Consider the following 22,880-nt stretch of genomic DNA (forward strand, 5'->3'; position numbering starts at 1 on the left):
GGACAAAAGGCTTGTACGAATTATGACCCCTCCGATGAAGCCCAGAATGAGAAATGGGTTTTAAAGAGATTGTCCCGCGCCTGGGAGCAGTCTGTACAAAACAAACCCGCAGTTAGGAAACCCGAAGAACAGCAGGCAGAGGCAGACATCCAAGCGGTGAAAACGCACCAGAACCCCGCATGGGTGAACAAAGGCAGGAACAGCCCCCCACAAAACAACAGGAGTGTTACAACTGTGGACAATTAGGACATTACGCACGAGAATGTCAAGCCCCCCTGAAACAGCAACGGAATCAGCCCACAAATGCCCCCCGAACCAGCAAAGACACCAACAGCCCCGACCTCCCACCCAGGGAACCATACCCAAGGGAGCAATGCACCAGAGAGCCTGCTCCACCTTATGTGCCCCAGGGGTCATGTTACAACTGTGGGCAGTCAGGACACTTCGCCCGAGATTGCAGGAGACCCCTACCAGCTAGACTGGCCCCCAGATATGAAAGAGAACATCACCCACAGCAGCTACAAGGTCCCAGCTGCCCCATGCAAACTGTGAGCACTTACCCACCACTTGTCCTGGCAGGGACACCTCAGCAAGGCCACTTCATTTTTGTTGCACTCCCAATATATTGCTAACTTTTGGTTGGCTCTTAATTCGTAATTTGCTCTGTTTGTTTAACCTTTGCTCTAGAGTCACCAGGTACCGTTATACCGCAACGAGGTTCAAGTTCAAGTAATGATCAATAACTCAACACACCAATTAGTAAGATTCAAATCAAAACACATTTATTATACACAGTAAATCACTACTTATGCATAAACTCTACTTTCTAGGCTATTCCTATCACTAAAAGGCCTATACTTAGCTTCAGACTGGCCCACCAGGTCAGGGGAACAAATGGCCTTTCGTTCAGGTCCTGAGTCTGCAGGATTCAAAAGCTGGTATGGACTGGTAGCTAGGAGTACCTATCTCATAGCGAGCGTTGACTTGAGACTTACTTGGTTGGCGCGGCAGCGAGGCAGGTCACTGTCAAGGGTTGGTTCAAGTTGCTGAGTGACCCTGCCAAAGAAGGACGATTTGAACTTGGGGGCTTTACTTTATAATCCCCAGGGGCTTCCCGCCCTTCGGGACGGACCCCATACCTGGTCCCAAGTGATTGGACTGCGTTCCGATCACTTGGATCGATTTCTCCAATGCTGGAGCGGTTCCCTGATCGCTGGGCGGTCCCTAAGTGTCCGTTGGCCTTCCTTCGTCTTGGCTCCTGCTGGCGCCGGGGAGTCTGGCTTGGCTTCATTCACCTTAACTGTTGCCATTAGGGCTGCTGGTTTCAGTGCTGTCTGGTTTCTTACAGGTTTCAATATACATGATTTCTGCACTTGCCAGTCTTTGCCTGTGTTGGCTGAATTTCCCTTTAGCCTTTGCTGTTCTCCATTTTAAGTCAGGAAGTGGCCAACCCAGGTGGCTACAGTTTTATGGTCATATGTCTTTATACATATATATATAAAATCTGAGCTCGCAATAAAGTACGGATGATGAACTGTTTAAATTTCTTGTTTTGATCAAGGTGAACAAATGTATGAGACATTTTCAAGTCACTCTCCCTTTTCAGTTTGTTTTCTCGGAGATGCTCCAAACAATATAGCAATAACGACTGCATGATTATTACATGGAGAACATTACAACATCGCACTGCAATGAAACTGAACATACCTTGCAGTAGACACCGAGTGTGTCCCATTGCTGTGAACATGCAGTATCCTTGCTCACGCTGGACTTTATCTCCTCAGCAAGTGGTGATTGAGTCATAGACCTTATATCCCTTGGATCTCCATGCAACTTTGTGATGTTACTCTCAAGTAACCGTCTTTGTACAATGTTGTGTGGTTGCTGTGTGGAAATATCAGAAAGTAAAACAAAGCAGCATGTGCACAAAAGAAGCCACTGTTGAGCTCTCTCCATCATTGCAGTACCAAACTACCTCAAACTCAAGATCATTAGGAATTCCATTCATAAGGAACAGGAGGAGAAGGTTATAAAGATGACAAGTGTTATAGTTCCTTTCTTCATATCCATAGCATAGAAGCATATCAAATATCCACTTAAAACTGGTGGGGATATTGTCCCCACACCACAAGCCATCTGGTGTATCAACTCATATGTGGCACATTTGAGTATTTGAAACCTTTCAATATAATATTTTAAGCTAGAAAATGGACAGAAAAAAGTATATGAATATATTAAGCATCTGCCTGCTACAATAGTGGTCAACAGTAATTTCTGGCATTTAAATGCTCCTAATTCCTCATTGGTATCTTCACCTTTACTCTGCCATGACGCAATAACTGCGCTAAAAGATACATTTATTTATAGTGTGTGCAGCAGATGACGGTTGTTCTGGAAGCCAAGCTGGGGAAAGGGAACTGCAATGCAAAGTTGCTCCCAATTGGTCCAAATATGTACAACAGGGTTTCAAAATCCCAGTTTAAAATTTGAAAATGCTGGGAATATTTAGCATCTGTAGAAGGAAAAGAAATGGAGTTAATGGGCACAATTCAGCCACAGCATTGCACCCAGCGTGGTGGCTGAATAGCGGACGAGGCCCATATCCGGCTTCCCGCCGGGCACCGAGCTGATCACGAGTCGCCAGGCATGATCCAGGTAATGAAAGTTAAATGAGCAGCAGCGGAGCCTCAACAGGGTGCTGTTAGTCCTGGTCTCCACAAGCAGAGACCAGCCGTGACGGCCATTCGGGGATGTCGGAGGCCGTTAGAATCCCCCCCGCCGCCGAGTGGTCAGGGACAGGGCACAACACTGCCCATCATGGCATCTGGGCACCCTGACAGAGCCAACCAGGCACCCTGGAAGTGCCAATCTAGCACTGCCAGTGTGCTCAGGGCAATGCTCGGGTGCCAGGCTGACAGTACCAGAGTTCCCGGTTGCCAGATTGGCATTGCCAAGGGGCCTGAGGGTGGCTATACCCATGTAAAGTTTGGGGAATGAAGGGGGGGATCGATCCTAGGAGTAAGGTACTCAGAGGGTTGCTGGAGCCCAGGACTCTGCTGCACCCCTGGCCGATGACGTGCCCCTGAGTTCGATCATCCCAGAGTTGCTGAAAGAAAGGGATGACGGCATCCATCCTCGGGAAGCAAGGCCACCTGGAGGAGTCCAATTGCCTCCTGACTGAGGAGATAGTGCCATCATTGCAACTCAACAAGGCCAGCACTCTGACGCATCAGCAGTGGCGACCTTGCTGCAGGACGTGCACTCCATGGCAGGTGATGTCCACTATATGGCGCAGCTCATAACCTCCATGGCTGAGGGCATGACCTCCATGGTGCAGGGCTTTAACAACATGGTGCAGGAACTGGTGGAATCCATGCGAGTCAGGGCCCCTCTATACCATGGAGGAGCACAGGGGCTCCCAGGCACCCGAAGGGAAGAGGATTGGAAAAAGCTCCGGCCCTTCCAACCAATCTGACACCTTTTCATTGTGAGCAACGCACCGTCAGCCCCGAACACTGAAGAGGGTAGTAATGCAACACCTGTGCTGCCCGGGCCACCCGCAAAAGTTATCTCAGGCAACGAGGCGTGAAAGGCAGCAGACCATCTCAATCTCACCTGTGGATCCTGGGGAAACACCTAGACATAGTGGGAGGGTGAAAAAGTGTAAGAAACTGGGGCAACTAGTGGGCAAGAGTGAGAATAGGCATGAGGTAAGATAGGTCACCACATGTAAATAAAGGTCACTTTGTTCACCAGCAGATCCTCCAACCTGTCATTTCATGGCGCATGCTCTGCGAACACCCACGCCCACTCGGCGCCACATCCCCGTGGCGTATGAGAATGACAGCGTTATGTCCCTCCTATCTTCAATTGCCACACTGATGACTCTGTAAAGACACGCTGCTGCTGGCAGCGCCCTCCCCATTGCTCAGTGATGCACGATCAATGACTACTAAAGCGAGGTTGTAGTCCAAATGAAGGCTTTAATAAGCTAGATGTTTCCCCCAGCAGCTCAGGTACAGAAAGAAGGCTGCTGGGGCGGCATGGGCTCTTATACCCCGCCTTGCAGGGCGGAGCTACCATACAGCTTGACCAATGGGAAACATACAATATCTACCAATGGTGTTCCAGCATTACTAGGTACCGTAGTACCTCTACACAGACTACCACATTCACCCCCTGTTAAAAAATAGTCCGGCGGGGGTGGTGGCTTCGAATTACAACATGGTAACGTGGCAGAAGTTATAGTTATGGAGATACCGTAATTCCTCCATACAGCGTTTATTCTTATTGTCGTAACTATTTACAATTTCACAATTAACTATATACACTTTAAGATGAAGCAATCAGTCGATTGGGGGCCCTGGTCGTCCTCTGTGATCGTCGAAGCTTCGGTGGTGACTCCGGTGGAGGCTCCGGCATCTGTGACTCCAAGAGCGTGGCCTCGATCTCTGTGGCAGCTTCAACACCCCTAGACGGCGCTGGTGGGGAAGCCGATTGACCTGGGAAGGGAGCGTCTGCGGGGTGCGTCGGTGGGTGGGAGGGCCTAGACGGGGCCGGCGGAAGGACCGATCCTCCTGTAAGGTGCACTGGTGGGAGGGAGGGTGGGACTGGTGCTGGGGTGTGCGTGGGGATCCGGCAGGCGCCAGGTCTTGTAGGGAGACCGTATTTTGTCGGCCTTCGGGGTAGGCATACTGGGGGTTAGCGTGGAGAAGATGGACCCTCTCGACCAACGGGTCCGACTTGTGCGCCCGCACGTGTTTTCTGAGCAGGATGGGTCCGGGAGCTGCCAGCCAGGTTGGGAGCGAGGTCCCAGAGGCGGACTTCCTGGGGAATACAAGGTGTCGTTCGTGAGGTGTTTGGTTGGTCGTGGTACAAAGCAGTGACCGGATGGAGTGGAGGGCATCCGGGAGGACTTCCTGCCAGCGGGAGACTGGGATATTCTTGGACCGTAGGGCCAGTAGGACAGTCTTCCAGACCGTTCCGTTCTCCCTCTCTACCTGTCCGTTACCCCGGGGGTTGTAACTGGTCGTCATGCTCTAGGCAATGCCCTTGCTGAGCAGGAATTGATGCAGTTCGTCACTCATAAAGGAGGACCCCCTATCACTATGTATGTAAGCGGGGAACCCGAACAGCGTAAAGTTGCTATGGAGGGTCTTGATGACGGTGGTTGCGGTCATGTCGGGGCAGGGGATGGCGAATGGGAACCGGGAGTACTCGTCAATCACGTTCAGGAAGTACGTGTTGCGGTCGGTGGAGTGGAGGGGGCCTTTGAAGTCCATACTGAGGCGTTCAAAGGGACGGGAAGCCTTTATCAGGTGCGCTTTCTCTGGCCTATAGAAGTGCGGTTTGCACTCCGCGCAGATTTGGCAATTCCTGGTGGCTGTCCTGACCTCGATGAAGTAGGGCAGGTTGCGGGTCTAGAAGCGAATGACCCCCAGGTGGCAGAGATCCTCGTGGAGGTCTCGGAGGCGGTCCAGTTGTGCGTTGGCACATGTGCCGCTGGACAGGGCATCAGGAGGCTCGTTTAGCTTCCCGGGACGATACAAGATCTCGTAGTTATAGGTGGAGAGTTCGATCCTCCACCGCAAGATCTTATCATTTTTTATCTTGCCCCACTGTGCATTATCAAACATGAAGGCGACCGACCGTTGGTCAGTGAGGAGAGTGAATCTCCTGCCGTCCAGGTAATGCCTCCAATGTCACACAGCTTCTACTATGGCCTGGGCCTCCTTTTTGACTGAGGAGTGGCGGATTTCGGAAACATGGAGGGTACGTGAGAAGAAGGCCACAGGTCTGCCCACTTGGTTGAGGGTGGCCGCCAGAGCTACGTCGGACGCGTCGCTCTCGACCTGGAAGGCAAGGGACTCGTCAATGGCGTGCATCGTGGCATTTGCAATGTCTGCTTTGATGCGGCTGAAGGCCTGGCGGGCCTCTATCGAAAGGGGAAAAACTGTGGATTGGATCAGGGGACAGGACTTGTCCGCATAGTTGGGGACCCACTGGGCATAGTAAGAAAAAAAGCCTAGGCAGCGCTTCAGGGCCTTGGAGCAGTGAGGGCGGGGGAACTCCATAAGGGGGCGCATGCGTTCAGGGTCAGGGCCTATAACTCCATTTCGCACTACGTAGCTGAGGATGGCTAGGCGATCGGTGCTAAACACGCATTTATCCTTGTTATACGTAAGATTAAGGATCTTTGCGGTCTGGAGGAATTTTCGGAGGTTGGTGTCGTGGTCCTGCTGGTCATGGCCGCAGATGGTGACATTATCGAGATACGGGAATGTTGCCCATAAACCGTACCAGTCAACCATTCGGTCCAGCTCGCACTGGAAGACCGAGACCCCATTAGTGACACCGAAGGGAACGCTTAAGAAGTGGTAGAGCCGCCCATCTGCCTCGAAGGCAGTGTACTTGCGGTCACTAGTGCGGATGGGGAGCTGGTGGTAGGCGGACTTAAGATCCACCGTGAAGAAGACCTTGTGATGCGCGATCCTGTTTACCAGGTCAGATATGCGGGGGAGAGGGTACGCGTCCAGCTGCCTAAACCTGTTGATGGTCTGACTGTAGTCGATGGCCATCCTATGCTTCTCCCCGGTCTTTACCACCACTACTTGAGCTCTCCAGGGACTGTTGCTTGCTTCAATGACTCCTTCCCTCAGTAGCCGTTGGACCTCTGACCTGATAAAGATCCGATCCTGGGCACTGTACTGTCTGCTCCTGGTGGTGATGGGTTTGCAATCCGGGGTGAGGTTCACAAACAGGGAAGGCGGATCGACCTTGAGGGTCGCATTGCTGCAGACAGTGAGAGGGGGTATAGGGCCGCCGAATTTGAAAAATAGGCTTTGGTGGTTGTACTGGAAGTCTTACCCTAGGAGTGTGGCCGCGCAGAGGTGGGGAAACTCCCTTTCCTGGACCGTGAGGTTTGCTACACAATACCCCTTTATCTCTACTGAGTGGGAACCGGAGGCCAGGGAGATTTTTTGATTAACTGGGTGGACAGGGAGAGAACAGCGCCTTACCGTGTCGGGGTGTATGAAGCTCTCCGTGCTCCCAGAGTCGATTAAGCAGGACGTCTCGTGCCCGTTGATTAGTACTGTTGTTGTAGTAGTTGAGAGTGTTCGAGGCCGGGACTGGTCCAGAGTCAGCGAGGCTAATCGCGGCAGCAGTTGAATGTTCTCTTCGGGCAGTGTGTGGTCAGCCGAGCTGGGGTCCTGGGAGTCCATCCAAGATGGCGGCGCCCATTGGTTGCACATGGCTGGGGGTGCACAAAATGGCGGCGCCCATCCATCGCATGTGGCGTCCGCGGGACAAGATGGCGGCGCCCGGAGGCCGCACGTGACCCTGGAGGAGGAAGATGGCGGCACCCGCTGGCCACATGGGGACCGTGGAGGGGATTGTGGTGGCGGTCCGCATTCGCCACCAGAGACCGCAGCGACCGCCCGGGCCTGGCATACCACCATGAAGTAGCCCTTTTTACCGCATCCCTTGCAGGTGGATGCGCGGGCCGGACAGCGCTGCCGGGGTGCTTGGCCTGCCCGCAAAAATAGCAGTGGGGCCCCCCGGGGTTGCCAGGCCGTCTTGCAGCACAAGCTTGTGGGGGGATGGGTGATGGCTCGGGGTGGGCCGCGGGGGGGGGGGGGGGGGGGGTTCCACGCTGCCCAGGGGGCTGCCGCACAGTCAGGGACGTAACTGCGGGCGTTTCGGGAGGCCACATCCAAGGAGCCAGCAAGGGCCCGTGCCTCCTTGAGGCCTAAGGTGTCTTTCTCCAGCAATCGCTGGCTGATTTGGGAGGACAGCATACCTGCAACAAAAGCGTCCCGGATCAAAGGTTCTGTGTGGTCGCTCACCGAAACTTGCGGGCAGCTGCAGTTTCTCCCCAACATCAGGAGCGCACGGTAGAATTCTTCCAGCGATTCCCCAGGGATTTGTCGCCTCGTCGCTAACAGATGTCGGGCGTAGACCTGGTTTACCGGGCGAATATAATGTCCTTTTAGCAGCGCCATTGCTGCATAGAAGTCGTCCGCGTCCTCGATGAGGGTGTAAATTGCTGGGCTCACCCTTGAGTGCAGGACTTGCAATTTCTGTTCTCCCGTGGGTGTGTTTTCGGCCGTTCCGAGATATCCTTTAAAACACGCCAGCCAGTGCTTGAAGGTTGCCGCTGTGTTTGCCGCGTGGGGGCTGAGTTGCAGACACTCCGGCTTGATTCGGAACTCCATCCTTTTAAATCTAGCTTATTAAATTGATGCACAATCAATGACTACTAAAGCGAGGTTGTAGTCCAACTGAAGGCTTTAATAAGCTAGATGTTTCCCCCAGCAGCTCATGTACAGAATGAAAGCTGCTGGGGCGGCACGGGCTCTTATACCCCGCCAGGCAGAGCGGAGCTACCATACAGCTTGACCAATGGGAAACATACAATATCTACCAATGGTGTTCCAGCATTACTAGGTACCGTAGTACCTGTACACAAGACTACCACACTCAGGCCTCTCATTTCTGCCAGTGATGAGGAGGCCACGGGCTCACAGTGTAGAGGGGCTGACCCACGCCGGAGGTTAGTTGGAGGAACACAACAGAATCCCTGACCTCGAAGAGGGCTAATGCACAGGAGAGCTCATCCCTCGTCTTTGAACTCCATGATCAGCCCTTTCATTGGCAGGAGGTGGTCGGCTCTCTGTCAGGCAGCAGTCCGACATATCGCTAAGGAAGAGAGGAGTTCCTGTCTTCAATACAAGTCATCATCATTCTCCTGCAGAGTCCGGCAAATCGCTTTAGCCCCCTGCCCATGGAATCAGGCACAATTACGGAAACCTACTACTGTCACCACACTAATGATGAGATTATAATCCTCACGGTAGGAGATCGCCTCACCCCCTAGTCCTGTTCGTCCCCAAACCGTGAGGCTATAGGGGCATCTCTACCTCAACAGCCATGGAGGCCATGGCCTGAGGTCCTTCCTCCTTCTCCTGGGATGTCGCTCGCCATCCTCCTGGTCCTCCTCCTCACATTAGGAGATGTGGCATTTCTCCATCTCTTTCTGATCCAGGTGGTCTCCCACTGCATTGCCAAGTTGTGGAGAGTGCAGCAGACGGCAATTATGTGGAACACCTTCAGGCACCGGAACTGCATCTTCAGCTGTCCAATTGCCTGCTCGACCAGCACGCGCATTCACAAGTATGAGCCTTGTTTAGCGAGTCTCTCCCTCAGTTTGCGGCCTGCACATTGGGGTTATCAGCCACCTCTATACTGGTTCCTTGTCCTGAAAAGCCATCCCTCCAGACACTGCTGTACCTCTGGGATCTGTGAGCGCCCCAAGATGTAACTATCATGGACACTCCCTGGCAAATGGTCACATACCTGGACTCTCATCATACCTGGACGTGGAAGCTTTGGAGCGGGTGCAGAGGAGATTTACCAGGATGTTGCCTGGTATGGAGGGAAAATCTTATGAGGAAAGGCTGGTGGACTTGAGGTTGTTTTCGTTAGAGAGAAGAAGGTTAAGAGGAGACTTAATAGAGGCATACAAAATGATTAGGGGGATAGATAGGGTGGACAGTGAGAGCCTTCACCCGCGGATGGAAATGGCTAGCACGAGGGGACATAGCCTTAAACTGAGGGGTAATAGATATAGGTCAGAGGTCAGAGGTAGGTTCTTTACGCAAAGAGTGGTGAGGCCGTGGAATGCCCTACCTGCAACAGTAGTGAACTCGCCAACATTGAGGGCATTTAAAAGTTTATTATATAAGCATATGGATGATAATGGCATAGTGTAGGTTAGATGGCTTTTGTTTTTTGACTTCCCATGTCGGTGCAACATCGTGGGCCGAAGGGCCTGTACTGCGCTGTATCGTTCTATGTTCTATGTTCTATACCTGCATGATTTACATTGTGTGGTCACAGATGATCTGGACATTGAGTAGAAATCCTTGCAGTTCATAAATGGTGCCCGCATGATGCCATGGAGACTGCAGGGCCATGTGAGTACAATCTATCATACCTGCATTTGGGGAATGCCAGCTAAGTGGGAGTAGCCCATGGCCCTAGGATCTTGGCTCTCCTGGTTCCGGTCCAAGTTGATATATATGTGGGCCCTCACATAAAGGGCATCTATAACCTGCCTAATGCATTTGTGTGCAGCTGACTGGGAGAAGCCACACAGATCACCGGTGCTGTCCTGAAATGAACCACTCGTAGAGCAGCGGTGACTTTAAGGGCCACGGGCAGTGGGTATTTCATGTGGTGCCAGCTCTTGCAGGACATGGTAAAGGTGGTCCACCATCCTCCAGGACAGGGGCAGTCTTCTCCGGCACTGTGACTTCGACATCTGTAGATAGGATTCCAACATCAGAAGAACCTTTGCTGGTACTGTCTCAAATGGGGCTGTTCCCTCTGAGGTGCAGCTCTCAGAATAACTATGGGCCCAGCCCCCTCCCTCCCTCCTCAGCAGGATGCTGGTCCTGGCTGTGTGCAGTGGCACGTCTCTGTCTCTGCTGCTGCTCTATTGCAAGTAGCAGAGACGCCAACTCGACAGGCTCCATGATTCCCAGTCGCTATTTTTGATTTTCTCTGGATGAGCCCGCACTGCTTTTCTCATGGACAGAGTGCGGGCTCAAAATCTTCCCTAGTATTTTGCTCAAATTCCTAGTGGTTGAGACTTTCGGTGGCAGCTTTTAGGTGGAGGTCGCACATTGGGTGGCTCCTCCTAGAGTCTCTGTTTTTTTGGGATTTTATGCCGGTTTAAAGGGTAGTTTGTGAATGAGTTGTTGTGGGAAGTCATAAGGAAGATGAGGAATGTCGAAGGAAAGGTGCTGAAAAGAAGGGGCCGAGCGAAAGTCCGCCGTCGAGTGCCGCTGTGAGTCCTGCAGGAAGAAAGATGGTGGGGCTGGATCGTCAGGTGAGGCCATTCCAGTCACGGTGGAAACACTGACCAAGGTGATGTCGGTGGATGTTCGAGAGGCTGTTTGCCAAGCATATGGAGGTGCTTCGGAGGGAGATGATTGCTACTCTGAAAGACTGGGTGTATGAGATAATTGCTCCGATAAAGGAGGCAGAGGTCGAGGTGCAGGAGCAAGGAGAGAAGTTGAAGAGGGAGGAGGAGGCATTGTCGCAACACAGCAACCAGTTCACCTTGATGGGTGAGGCGCTGCAGAGGCTGGCGGAGGTCAACAAAGGGCTCAGAGCTAACATGGAGGACCTGGAGAACAGGTCAAAGAGGCAAAATCTGAAAATTATGGGCCTGTCCGAGGGAGTTGAGGACGTGAGGCCGACCGTGTAATTTGCAAAAATGTTTGCAGAGTTGATGGGAAGGGGGAAGAACCCACCTGCTACGAGTTGGACAGGGCTTATTGGTCGCTCAGGCCGAAGCCTAAAGTGAATGATCTGTTTTCACAGCTATCACGTGAAGGTTTTGAGCTGGGCAAGAGAGAGACGAGATGTGAAGTGGGAAGACGTTGGTAGACGAATATATCAAGCACTTTCGGGAGTTGGTTACCATTGACTGGTGGGGGTGGGGGGGTTGGGGGGGGGGGGGGGGTTGGTGGGCTGGGAGGTTTTGTGGGGTTGTTGTGAACTGTAAAACTTTTGAAAGTTTGTTGAAAAAAATTCCTAGTGGTTGCAAAATGAGCTTTGTTGTAACTGGTCTGTGCTTCAATCTGGTAGCACAACAGGTGGCATGACCTATAACTGCACAGGATAGACTTAGGCTGAGAGCTATCCTTTCATCCTCTCTGCAGATAAGGATGGCAAATGTATTTGACTTTTCATTAGGACTTTGGATATTCATTAGGATATTGCACGATTCTGAGCCGGTGTTTAGACTGAGAGAATAAAGTACCTTTGGGACATATAGGGCAATACATCGTGCAGAGAGAGGTCCAAATAGCAAAATGGTCTCAATTGATGACCCTCTAGACTCTGGTAAAACCAGCAACAGCGTTGTTTCTTTTTTTGCTTCTGTTAGTGGAAAAAATGGATGAAGCTGTTGGCCATACTGAATAATTCATCTGTAAATTCTTTGATACATCCATAGAAAGCAAACAGGCAAACACTGCAGATGGCCGCAGTGCTAGTCTGAAGGAACCTGACATGATAAAATTGAAGGTCTTCCTTCTTTTGCTGCTTGTCATACGAAGGTTTTCCTGAGGAAGACAGCACAACTTTGTTATTGCCTCCTTTTTCCAATAGCAGCCTCCTTAGGTACATTTGTCCTCACACTTCCAGATAACTGGGTCCACTATAGTAAATCCACCGGGTATCAGAACAAGGGAACTTGATGCTGCCCTGTGCGCCTCATGCCATTTGTTTTGCAGTCCTCTGCCAATTCAAGTGCTAGTCAAGCACTGAATGTGACCCTTATAGAGTAAAAAATGCTCAGGAATTTGGAAAGAAAATTCACAGTAACACATTCGCAAACTGTAACATTAGCATTGTCTGTTCCATTTGAACAAGATGAAAGCAACAAACAAGCAACGTGTTTATGTGATAATCAGCCTCTGCCAAATGCCAGTTTAATGGGCCTTTAGGGAAAATTGAATGCATTATCCCTCAACTAAAAACTCTTCATACAATAATTTGTAAGTGGATATAAGAAAGCAATATACTTCAGCTGTAGTCTAGCCCGCTCCCGATATTAGTGGCCATTATTGCACATTTGCCACAGGCATTATATTAAATGCTGACAGTAAATTTCAGCTTTTAGTTTAATGTGGAAGATGAAAGGCTTTATTCCATATCTAACTTGTGCCTGATGTGGAGGTGTTTCATGTGACAGTCTAGTTTTTAATCCTGCATCTGATCAACATGCATTTGCCCAAAATGACTAGGATCATAACATATCCATGGAATAACCAATATGGTTTAAGAGTGAACTATAATACTGTAGCCACCTGGGATGGCCACTTACAACTAGGAACACAGAAACTCGCAAAGCCTAGCAGGTAAAATGGACAAGGCAAGACTCAGAGCTTGAAATGTATATTTGCAAGCAAGGAGTCCAGACGGTATCGAAGCTCCAATCAATTAGCATTTTGATGGGGCCGATTAGCATCTTCACCAAAACAAAGGACTGGTACTCGAGCGACCGGTACAGTCCCAGACATTTCGGCGCCACACCCTGTTCAGGGGAAGCGTCAACAACAGGGTTAGTGACCGCTTGGGACATGCGCAGCCATCCAGATCCCCGCCCACTTATTGGTTAGGAATTGAACAGAGCGATCAGGGATCACCCAATTTGTGGACCGCCCGAAAGAGCGCAAAACCCCCCAAGTATAAGAAGAGAGTTCGCCATATGTTCGTCCTCTCTTGGACCTGGCGCCCCGGCCACGACCATCTCCAAGTGCAGCAACACCAGAAGCAAGTCCAAGTTCAATGCTCGCTACCAGACGGATGAGCCCAGCTGAGCAGCAGTTACTTCTCCAGACTCGATAGATCCAGAATCGAACAGCGGCCACTGTTTCTCCGACCTAAGCCGGGTGCGTGAAGTTAAGTACAGGTTGTCTTAGTCGATAAGTGTAGTTAACTAGTAGTGTTTATGTTGCATGACTAATTGTGTGTAAATAAAGTACCCTTGACCTTGAACTAACAAACTGGTGTTTGGCTCTTTGATCGATAGCCGGTTGAACCTCGTGGTTGTATCATTTGATACCTGGCGACTCTGAGCATTAGAACATAGATATCAAAAGAAAGGAGGGCAAACTCAGTGATTGCCACAATTGGAACAGAGCCTCAGGAAAAGACGGTAAAAGGAAGGCATAACAATACTGCAAAACCGAGGCTGAAGCTCCATACATCTCCTGCAGAAACAGTAGAAAAACATCCCAGTTTCACTCCTCTCTGGAAAGCATTTTTGGTTGAGAGATGATTTCTCAGGTACAGTTTACAAGTATCTCAATTAAGTTCCTTCTTAGATATTAAGCCATAATGGAGAACCCGTCAAAATGGCATTAGTATGACACATGGCAGGCCTTTATCCAATTGGGTACTGAGAAAACAGTGATTAACAATATTTAATTATAATGCAATTCCATCAGGAGGTTTGTTCAATATTCTGCCTAAAAATATAAGATTACAGAAACACAGTAATATTTTGTACAATGAAATCCTCACAATGCTAGGTTTTCTTTATTTAATATAATGATGTATGACACTTGCTGATTTGGTCAGCTATATTAACTACAAAAAAATACACAGAACAAAGGCACAAAGTGCCTGGATTCTTTCAGAAAACATGGTGTGTGTTTCAAAAAATTGGACAATTATTTTCTCCAAAATAGTTGTACATAATAATGCATCTCTGGACATTATTGACTGATATTTTAGTATGGTATCAATTATTTTCATTAAACATTTATGATTCCTCACTAAATAGGGAGGGTTCCTATAAGACCTATTTTACACATCTATTATTGTAAAGAGCTGCAGTGTCATTTTATTTCTTTTTCTTATTTTTTTCATTAACGATGGACCTTGTGCTCTACATCCAACCAAATCCCCTTTCCTTCAGTCTAACTTTTTCCTTCATTTTTTCTGTTCATCCACGGCAGCCCGAGAGAGAGAGCAATGGTTCAGCACTGCTAATGGGACCCCATCATTTAATCTGACACTCACAATCACCAGCTCAAATATGGCACTGCAGGACCTTAACAAGGTGGTACATGTGGTGATATACATCACCGTAAGTACACAAAGGGTTAATGTACATACACTACACCTAGCTAGACACTAGAGGGAACACCAGAGACATGACACACAGACAGTGTCAGTAAGATAGGACACGACCAATGGGCAGTCACGATACACACATAGGTGACACTACCACAGGAGGGCATTACACCAACCCATATAAAAGGACACATCACACATGCTCAGTCTCTTTCCAGTGGAGACTCTCAGTGAGTACAGACACAGGGTTGATTACACATCACTCCCACCACATGGATTGTAGCAGACTGGTTCGTCAGCCTGAGGAGCTATAGAAGGATTCACAGTAGCGTTGAATCCAAGTAGGATAATTGTTAACAGTAATAAACATGTTAAAGCTATCTCCAAGTCTGAACTTTCCTTTGTCAGAGTGCACATCAAGGAAGCAGCTTATGCCACGACAAGAGCATAACAAAACATGGTTCCAGGAGTGACTGTTAAATCCATATAGTTAAAACTCAGCGAACAGTGACAACCAGCAACAACAGCCAGGCAAGATGATGTTCGGGATTCCGTTTCCACAGCAGCTCAGGTACCAAGGCAATCTCAGTGAAAACTGGCGTTGGTTCAGGCAGAGATTCGAGATCTACCTGGTAGCATCCGACATAGATGGCGTGGCGGATGCAGAGAAAATAAAGCTTCTACTTACCATCGCGGGTCCAGAAGCAGCTGAAATCTTCCAGGCCTTCAAATACTCAAAGGGGCAAAACAAGAGCGATTTCCAGACAGTCCTGGACAAATTCCAAGAATTCTGCAAGGAACATACAAGAAGAAAAGGCGCCAAAACTCACCGCGAGGTAAGCTTGCAGCAACGAACGGCAGTTTTGAATTGCAGCCATCTTGGAAGAGGTGCTGCACATGCGCAGTTGCACGAAGAGCGCACAGAACGGAAAAGTCCGTTTGCGCATGCGCGAGAAGCCGCGCGTGCGCAATTGAGAACAAGGCCCCAAGTAAAGGAACAGCGATCTGCGCATGCGCAATCCCTTCCTACGCACTACGTCGCACACTTCATGACTTCAGAGGCCCCGGACCACGCCCACATAAAGGGGAAATGTCCCAAAACACGGGAAAAAAAATTTAAAGCATCAAAACCAGATTCTTTCACCTGGAACGACAGTACAATGCCTGAAATTCGACCAGTAGCTGAAAGTAACCTCCGCAGAACCCTGCAACAAGCAGTTAGCACCGCCCAAAGAGATGATATGGTCTTGGAAGACAACGACCCAGACGAAGCTTTCACCTTGGGAGGCTACCCCAGTACCAAATCTGAACCGCAACTAGACGTGTTGTACATTGACGACCCCGACGACAGGTTCTTCGGATTCGGGAATCTTCAGCCCAGCATATAAGACATCCCGACTCGTGAGTGCAGGATGATGCTGCGGCCTGACACCAAGAGACAGAGAGCGGTACAAGCCCATAGAGAACGGCATACTGCCACACAGAGAGTGGTCCACACACCGTGAAGGGTCCCTGACTCCACACAGAGAGTGGTCCACGCACCACAAAGGGTCCCAACCTCCACACAGAAAGCGATGAAAGACTTCACAGCGAGACAACTGCACGTCTCCACACAAGAAGTGACTCCATTGACCAAGCCTCCACAGCGAGCTCGTGGACAGACTCCACGATAGAAGCAACGCAAGCATCCAGAGCGCAGTCCTTGCATGAACAAGAAATGGCGACAGTTTCCACAGAGAGACCGTTGCACGATTCCACACAAGGAACGCTGCAAGACTCCACAGAAGGAAAGATACAAGCCTCCACAGCGAGCTCGTGGACAGCCTCCACGATAGAAGCAATGCAAGACTCCAAAGCGCAGTTCTTGCATGAACAAGACCATGAGGGTCTAGCAACCTCCTCTGAGCAACCAGCAGCAGACAATGCAAGTCTGCCACGCTCAAGTGAACAACAGAGAGACTATGACAGTCTGCCATGCTCAAGTGTACAGCAAGCAGACTATGACAGTCTACCGCGCTCCAGTGAACAAGAAGAAGACTCTGACAATCTACCCAGCTCAAGTGAACGACAAGAACACACTGAGGCTCTACCCACTGAATGTGCGACCAGTGACGATGGCATCCCACTTCCCATACCAGATGTGCAACGTGACAGACCTCAGCTACAATGTACAGAGGCACTCGACAATCACAGTGAGACTACTGGTGACTCCGGTGACACCACATTACTTCAAACCTCACTCGCTCGAGCCTCTCCGCAAGCAAATGCATTCCTGACTGTTTTAACCCCGGACGGGGAGCATCACGAAACTTCAGAAGATTCAAGTGAACCTAAAATGACTCCGGAAGGGGAGCATCAAGAAGCCAAAACTGACTCCGGTGAAACAGACCAGACTCCAGACGGGGAGCATCCACAAGCCAAAGCTGATTCAAGTAAGCCGGACATGACTCCAGACGGGGAGCGCCGCGAACTCAGTGACGGCACGCTCAAGGAGACAGCAGATGCCACAAAGCACGCTAACACGAGTAACTGTGTGAGGGACTCGTATTATACACAGAGTGTGGTCCTTGAGCGCAGCAAACACGGCAACAAAACCAACCACCACAACAGCAACATCAAAGACAATAGCAAGGAGCGTACCAAAGGCAACAACGTCGACAACAAGCACGACAAACACAACACCACTGGAACAACGACTGGTACGACATCGTACAATTCTGCCCATGAGGGACACTGTTACTGCTCAGGTCAGTACAATGACATACCATGGCAGGATGATGCATCTTGCCAATTCACGTTTGCTACACTACCAACAGGCACCCTGGCTTTCAGGACAGATGCCATCAAGAATTACCACCACAAGCATCGAAAGAAAAAAAAAGAGTCCAAATCAGACAACAAAGTGAGTTGACCACTTCTTGGTTCCTTCAGCACAGGGACACTGATGGCGTTTACAATGCAATGCCACCACCATCATCACCAACTCACCAATCAAACAGGAAAGCCACTCGACCATAATAATTAATGAACTTTGGACTCATGCATATGATTTGGACTTATTGTTTAATGATCACTGTTATCATATCTTGTACAGAGTATCACTCATCTACCTAGTTTGTTCAATTTTCTTTAACACTGTACAGAAAATATGTAACACAAAAAAGGGGGGATGTGGTGATATACATCACTGTAAGTACACAAAGAGTTAATGTACATACACTACACCTAGCTAGACACTAGAGGGAACACCAGAGACATGACACACAGACAGTCAACCAATAGGTCAGTAAGATAGGACACGACCAATAGGCAGTCACGATACACACAGAGGTGACACTACCACAGGAGGGCATTACACCAACCCATATAAAAGGACACATCACACATGCTCAGTATCTTTCCAGTGGAGCCTCTCAGTGAGTACAGACACAGGGTTGATTACACATCACTCCCACCACGTGGATTGTAGCAGACTGGTTCATCAGTCTGAGTAGCTAGAGAAGGATTAACAGTAGCGTTGAATCCAAGTAGGAGAATTGTTCACAGTAATAAACGTGTTAAAGCTATTTCCAAGTCTGAACCTTCCTTTGTCAGAGTGCACATCAAGGAAGCAGCTTATGCTACGACAAGAGCATAACAAAACAGTACAGAGTTGGGGTCTGAACGTGTTCATTGGTTTATGTGCCAGTTCCCCAGAAGTGGAGGTCCCAGAAGAGTTCTGCTGCAGAGGACAGCAGCATATAGAAAATGTCGATGATCATACACACCAAGATGTTGATGCCTTGGCTGTCCTGCCAGACAGCTTCCCGTCACTTCCCAAGAGGCATGGACAAGTCCAACTCCAAGGCTGCAGAGAGAATCATGCAGCTTCTGATCTGTCATGATATCACCAATTTCAGATTCTCAGAGGAAACACCCCTTTTCTCAAAAAGGGATGTGCTGTGCAAATCATGCCAGAAGCAGTTGTCAGCATAGTCTGCAACCCAGAAGTGCATTTGGCTTCAATAATGTCACGGAACACAATGCGACTGATCCAAATTTTGCCTTTGAAGTCTCCCTAAACTTGAACATGCCAGGCTGTTACTTGCTCAGGTTCCTCCGTGGACCTGCTCACCCCACATTAAAATTATGGCCATTACACCTTTTTGGATTGAGATTTGCATCAATGAATTCTCTAATGGATACGCCAATGTTACAATCTGTGAATCTCTAGTGCAGACACGGACCTTTGGCTTTAATCTCATTTCATATTGTTGAAAATGTGATGCAACAAGAGGTGAAAATTTGGGGACATAATTTTAAAGCAGGTTGTGTTTTTTAATCTATCAATCGCTCTAAAATTGCTACCCTGAATACCAACAAATTCTCAGTCTATTATAACTCAAAAAGAATGTAATATACAAATGTAATTTTCTTACTGTCTTTACTGTGCAAAGCTTCGGTCATCAGGATTGTCTGTACAATCCGCAGATTACTGAAATGTGTTCACCAGAGAGTGTTCACCAGAATCACTGCTAATTAGAACAGCTGGGAAGTATATGTAATGAGCCTGTCTGTCTCTCCCTCCTTCACTCTCTGACTGGCTTTCTCCTATTTGCTTCTGTCTGTCGCTCATCTGTTTGAGGCCTTCTCTATCATTCCCCATCTTTCCCTCAAAGTTGTTGGTTGTGTCTGTTTGTGTCCCTGTTTTATTCTTCTTGTTTTTTTCACTTTTCTTCAGCTATACGTCTACACGATGTTATTTTCAGAGTTTCTCTTGTCATCTTTACTTTTGACAGTCAACTTTTTCAAACCTTTTGCCTTCCTGCCTTCCTCACTTTTTCCACCTGATCCATCAGCCTCCAGTTTCTATTTTGTAACAATTGCAGCTGTCACACAGAGGAAAGTAGAGTACTATTTCAACATGCCGTGCTCTGGATATTGTTATTCATTTGGAACAAAGATAATTTGTTCCTAATGGCCTGAGCTAACGAACATGTGAGCTGACTTTAAACAGACTGAGGAAGCTCAACAAACTTAGCAGCAACATACAGTTATCAGTGATTCAAACCAAGAAATTTGTGCCACAAGCTGTACAAAAGCTTCTGATGAAGAAGCAATTTGGAATGGAGTAGAGAATAACAACCACCCAGGTGGAATAAAATACAGGAATTGTAGAGGGAAATGGAGCGCAAAATATAGACTGCAAAATTGAAGGCTTGTCAACTAGGACAACTATTTTTCTTGATATATATTAAGTGCAAATTGGGTGACAGAGCACAATCTCAAAAACTGCAATTAACACAAAATTTGAAAGTGTTGTGAACTGATAAACCTCAGGAGAACATAGGCTGGTGGAATGTGTGGACATGTGGCAGAAGAAATTTAATTCAGTTGAGTGTGAAGTGACACATTTTGGTAGGAAAAATGAAGAGAGACGATATAAAGTAAAAGGTACAATTCTGAAGGAGGTGCAGGAATAGAGAAACAGATGGCAGGGCAGGATAGATTGAGAAAGTGATTAAAAAGGCATTTGGGATGCTGGCCTTCAAAAACAGAGGAAAACAGAGGATAGGTTATGACTCAATTGGAGTATTTATGTCCAATTCTGATCACCGCACTTCAGTTTGGATTTGAAGGTTTCAGGGAGATAGTGTAAAAAAGATTTATACAAATGGTTCCAGGGATGAGGGACTTCAGTTACATGGATAGATTGAAGAAGCTGAGATTGTTCTTAGAGAAGATTAAGAGGAGGTTGTGTAGAGGTTTTCAAAATCATGAAGGATTGAGTCAAAGTAAATAGAGAGAAATTGTTCCCACTTCCATAGGGTCAAGAACCAGAGAATATAGATTTAGGGTGATTTGCAAAGAAATCAAGGCAAGTTGAGGAAAAACTCTGGAGACGGGAAAGAAGCAGCTGCTATGAAACGCAGAGAAAAGGGCTGCTTTCAGTTAGTGCCCAGGCAGGATAGCAGTAAGGGTGTCTTTTCTGGTTGAAGCGATGAGACTTATGGAGATTTGAGGACATTGGAAAACTAGTTTAGTTGCCTGCTATATTACATTTAGTTGATGATGATTTTTGTTTGCTTGTTATAGTAAAAGTCTTAAAATGTGAAATATTGTCATGCTCTTTGAGTCAGTCTCTGGGAATTCAAATCTTAAAAAATTATCGGTCAGTACAGGGATCATAACAAATTGGTGGCTCGTCTGTGATACAAATTAATTTAAAGGTAGAGGGGCTACGAGTGATTTAAAAGTAGTGGCGAAAGAGACAGAGATTGTTGAGGTATAGGTTCAACATCTGAACCCTGAGGAAGGAAAAGTGATCCCAATAGCACTCCATTGAATTAGCTAGAATTTAATTGCAAATAAAGTGACTTGAATTGGAAAGAGAAAAAAGAAATAAAAGATTTGAATTCAAAAGAGGAAAAGAAAGGAAAATGCGAAAAGTTGAATTAGATTCCAAATACACAGGAAAAGGAAAAACCTTAAATTGCAGAGAGAGAGAAAAGTCAGAATTTGAACTGGACAGAGAAACATTTTGATTCCTCAATTAGGAGGGGGGGGGGGGGAGAAAAACTTGACAATGGGCCAGATTCTCGAGCCTCCCAGCCGTGTGTTTCCCGGCGGTGGGAAACGGAACACTGGCAGCCGGATTCTCTGCTCCTGCTGCCTTCAATGGGAATTCCCATTGAAACCACACCATATCGCCGGGAAACCGGCAGGCGGGGATGTACTGCCGGCGGGACCAGAGAATCACGGCTCTTTCAGATTTAACTCTTGGTTTTGAGTCGGCAAGGATTATTCATTTAGTGCCTAAATTTAATGGAGGGAAGAGTTCAAATGTATTTTCAGAAAATTGCAACAAAGCTGCTATGGTCAAAATAAAGTTTTGTAGACCGCGAAGGAATCCACACCGAGTGGTTAAGAAGAAATAAGGTTTTATTACAATACCTATTATTTACACTGCATGAAAAATCCCAGCCGGGGTCTCTCTTGTCAGAACTCAAACTGGCCAACTTTACACAGAAGCTAACTATACATGGTTTAGGGTTCCCCACCACCTTTTAACGGGGAGTTTGTATTCAGTGAGGCTCATTGGGAGTTTAATCATTGCCATTTTGTAAGTCACATGCGGGTTATGACACATCCCCCCCCCCCAAAAAAAAAGTACGAAGAATCCTCCGACAACTGCGGAGATGGAGGGCACCAGACTCACTTTGTATCACTTTGGCAGTGCATCATGTACCCGCCACACAGGATTGCGAGGTGTGTACCGGGAAGGTAAACATTGCTTTTGATTGGAACGCCGAGGCGGTTTCTCAGCGGAGGCTGCTATATTGTAGAATCCCCATCAGAGACCACCGACGGTTAGGTCTCCATATCTGAATCTGTGTCGACGACCTCTGCCATGTCAGCACCTTGACCCACTTGGGTTTCTGTTCTGGCCCTTTCCGGTAAGTTACATAAACGTCTTAAAAAGTATGAAATCTTGTCATGTGATACTTATGCCTTGATTTTCCGGTACAACCGCAGCAGGTATTTTGGAAGCGGAGGTGTCTCACCATTGGCCACCGGCAGGATCTTCCCTTCTGAAGGGCAGCTAGGGATGGGCAATAAATACTGGTCTAGCCAGCGTCGACCACATCCCATAAATAAATAAAACAAAAATAACCATTTGTGTTGCTTGCCGTCCATGCCACCAGGAAACTTGGCACGGGAGGTCTTCATGGGACTGAAAAATCCTGCTAGTGGGAAGGCGGGAAAATGCCGCCCTTTGGGTCAGTCATTGGGAATTCAGATCTCTTTTCAGCAATTATCAGTTCCTAGAATCGCAGTACGTGTAGAGAGACCAACAGTTATAAGAAAGAAATCGATTTAAGGACTGATTTACCTCACTTTTTTTCCCCGGACTACCCATTTTCCTGAGTAAAGGTCAGAAAAGGAGATTCAAAATATCATTTTGTTTTAATATTTAATGGTGTTATGTAATGGCTATTACAGAGTGTAATTCTGAGTACAGAATGATCATGAGCCTTTCTTCAATGTAATTGTTTTTCTGATGTCTAATGAGGATTCTGAGCATGTGCAGACTTTGGCGGCCTTTTCAGTCTGCAAGATGGTGATCTGTAAGCAACACCTGTTTTACTAGTGCTCTTGGTTTCATAGTTATTACTGTTAGTACTGTTCGGTTGAGTTACTGTTATTGTCAAACTTTGTTATTTATTTATATGAAGAACATA

The 22,880-nt window shown here is 48.0% G+C and overlaps 1 protein-coding gene across 1 annotated transcript in view; it reads right to left on the minus strand.

Moving 5' to 3' along the window:
• Window positions 1–22,880, minus strand: part of nrip2 (nuclear receptor interacting protein 2) — a 73,152-nt gene that overhangs the window by 44,473 nt on the left and 5,799 nt on the right. The window contains exon 2 of the mRNA XM_072484677.1: window positions 1,708–1,884. Coding sequence (XP_072340778.1) covers window positions 1,708–1,884 — 177 coding nt within the window. The remainder of the gene's footprint in view (window positions 1–1,707; window positions 1,885–22,880) is intronic.

Source organism: Scyliorhinus torazame, chromosome 19 (genome assembly GCF_047496885.1).
Source record: "Scyliorhinus torazame isolate Kashiwa2021f chromosome 19, sScyTor2.1, whole genome shotgun sequence".
NCBI classification, from domain to species: Eukaryota; Metazoa; Chordata; class Chondrichthyes; order Carcharhiniformes; family Scyliorhinidae; genus Scyliorhinus; species Scyliorhinus torazame.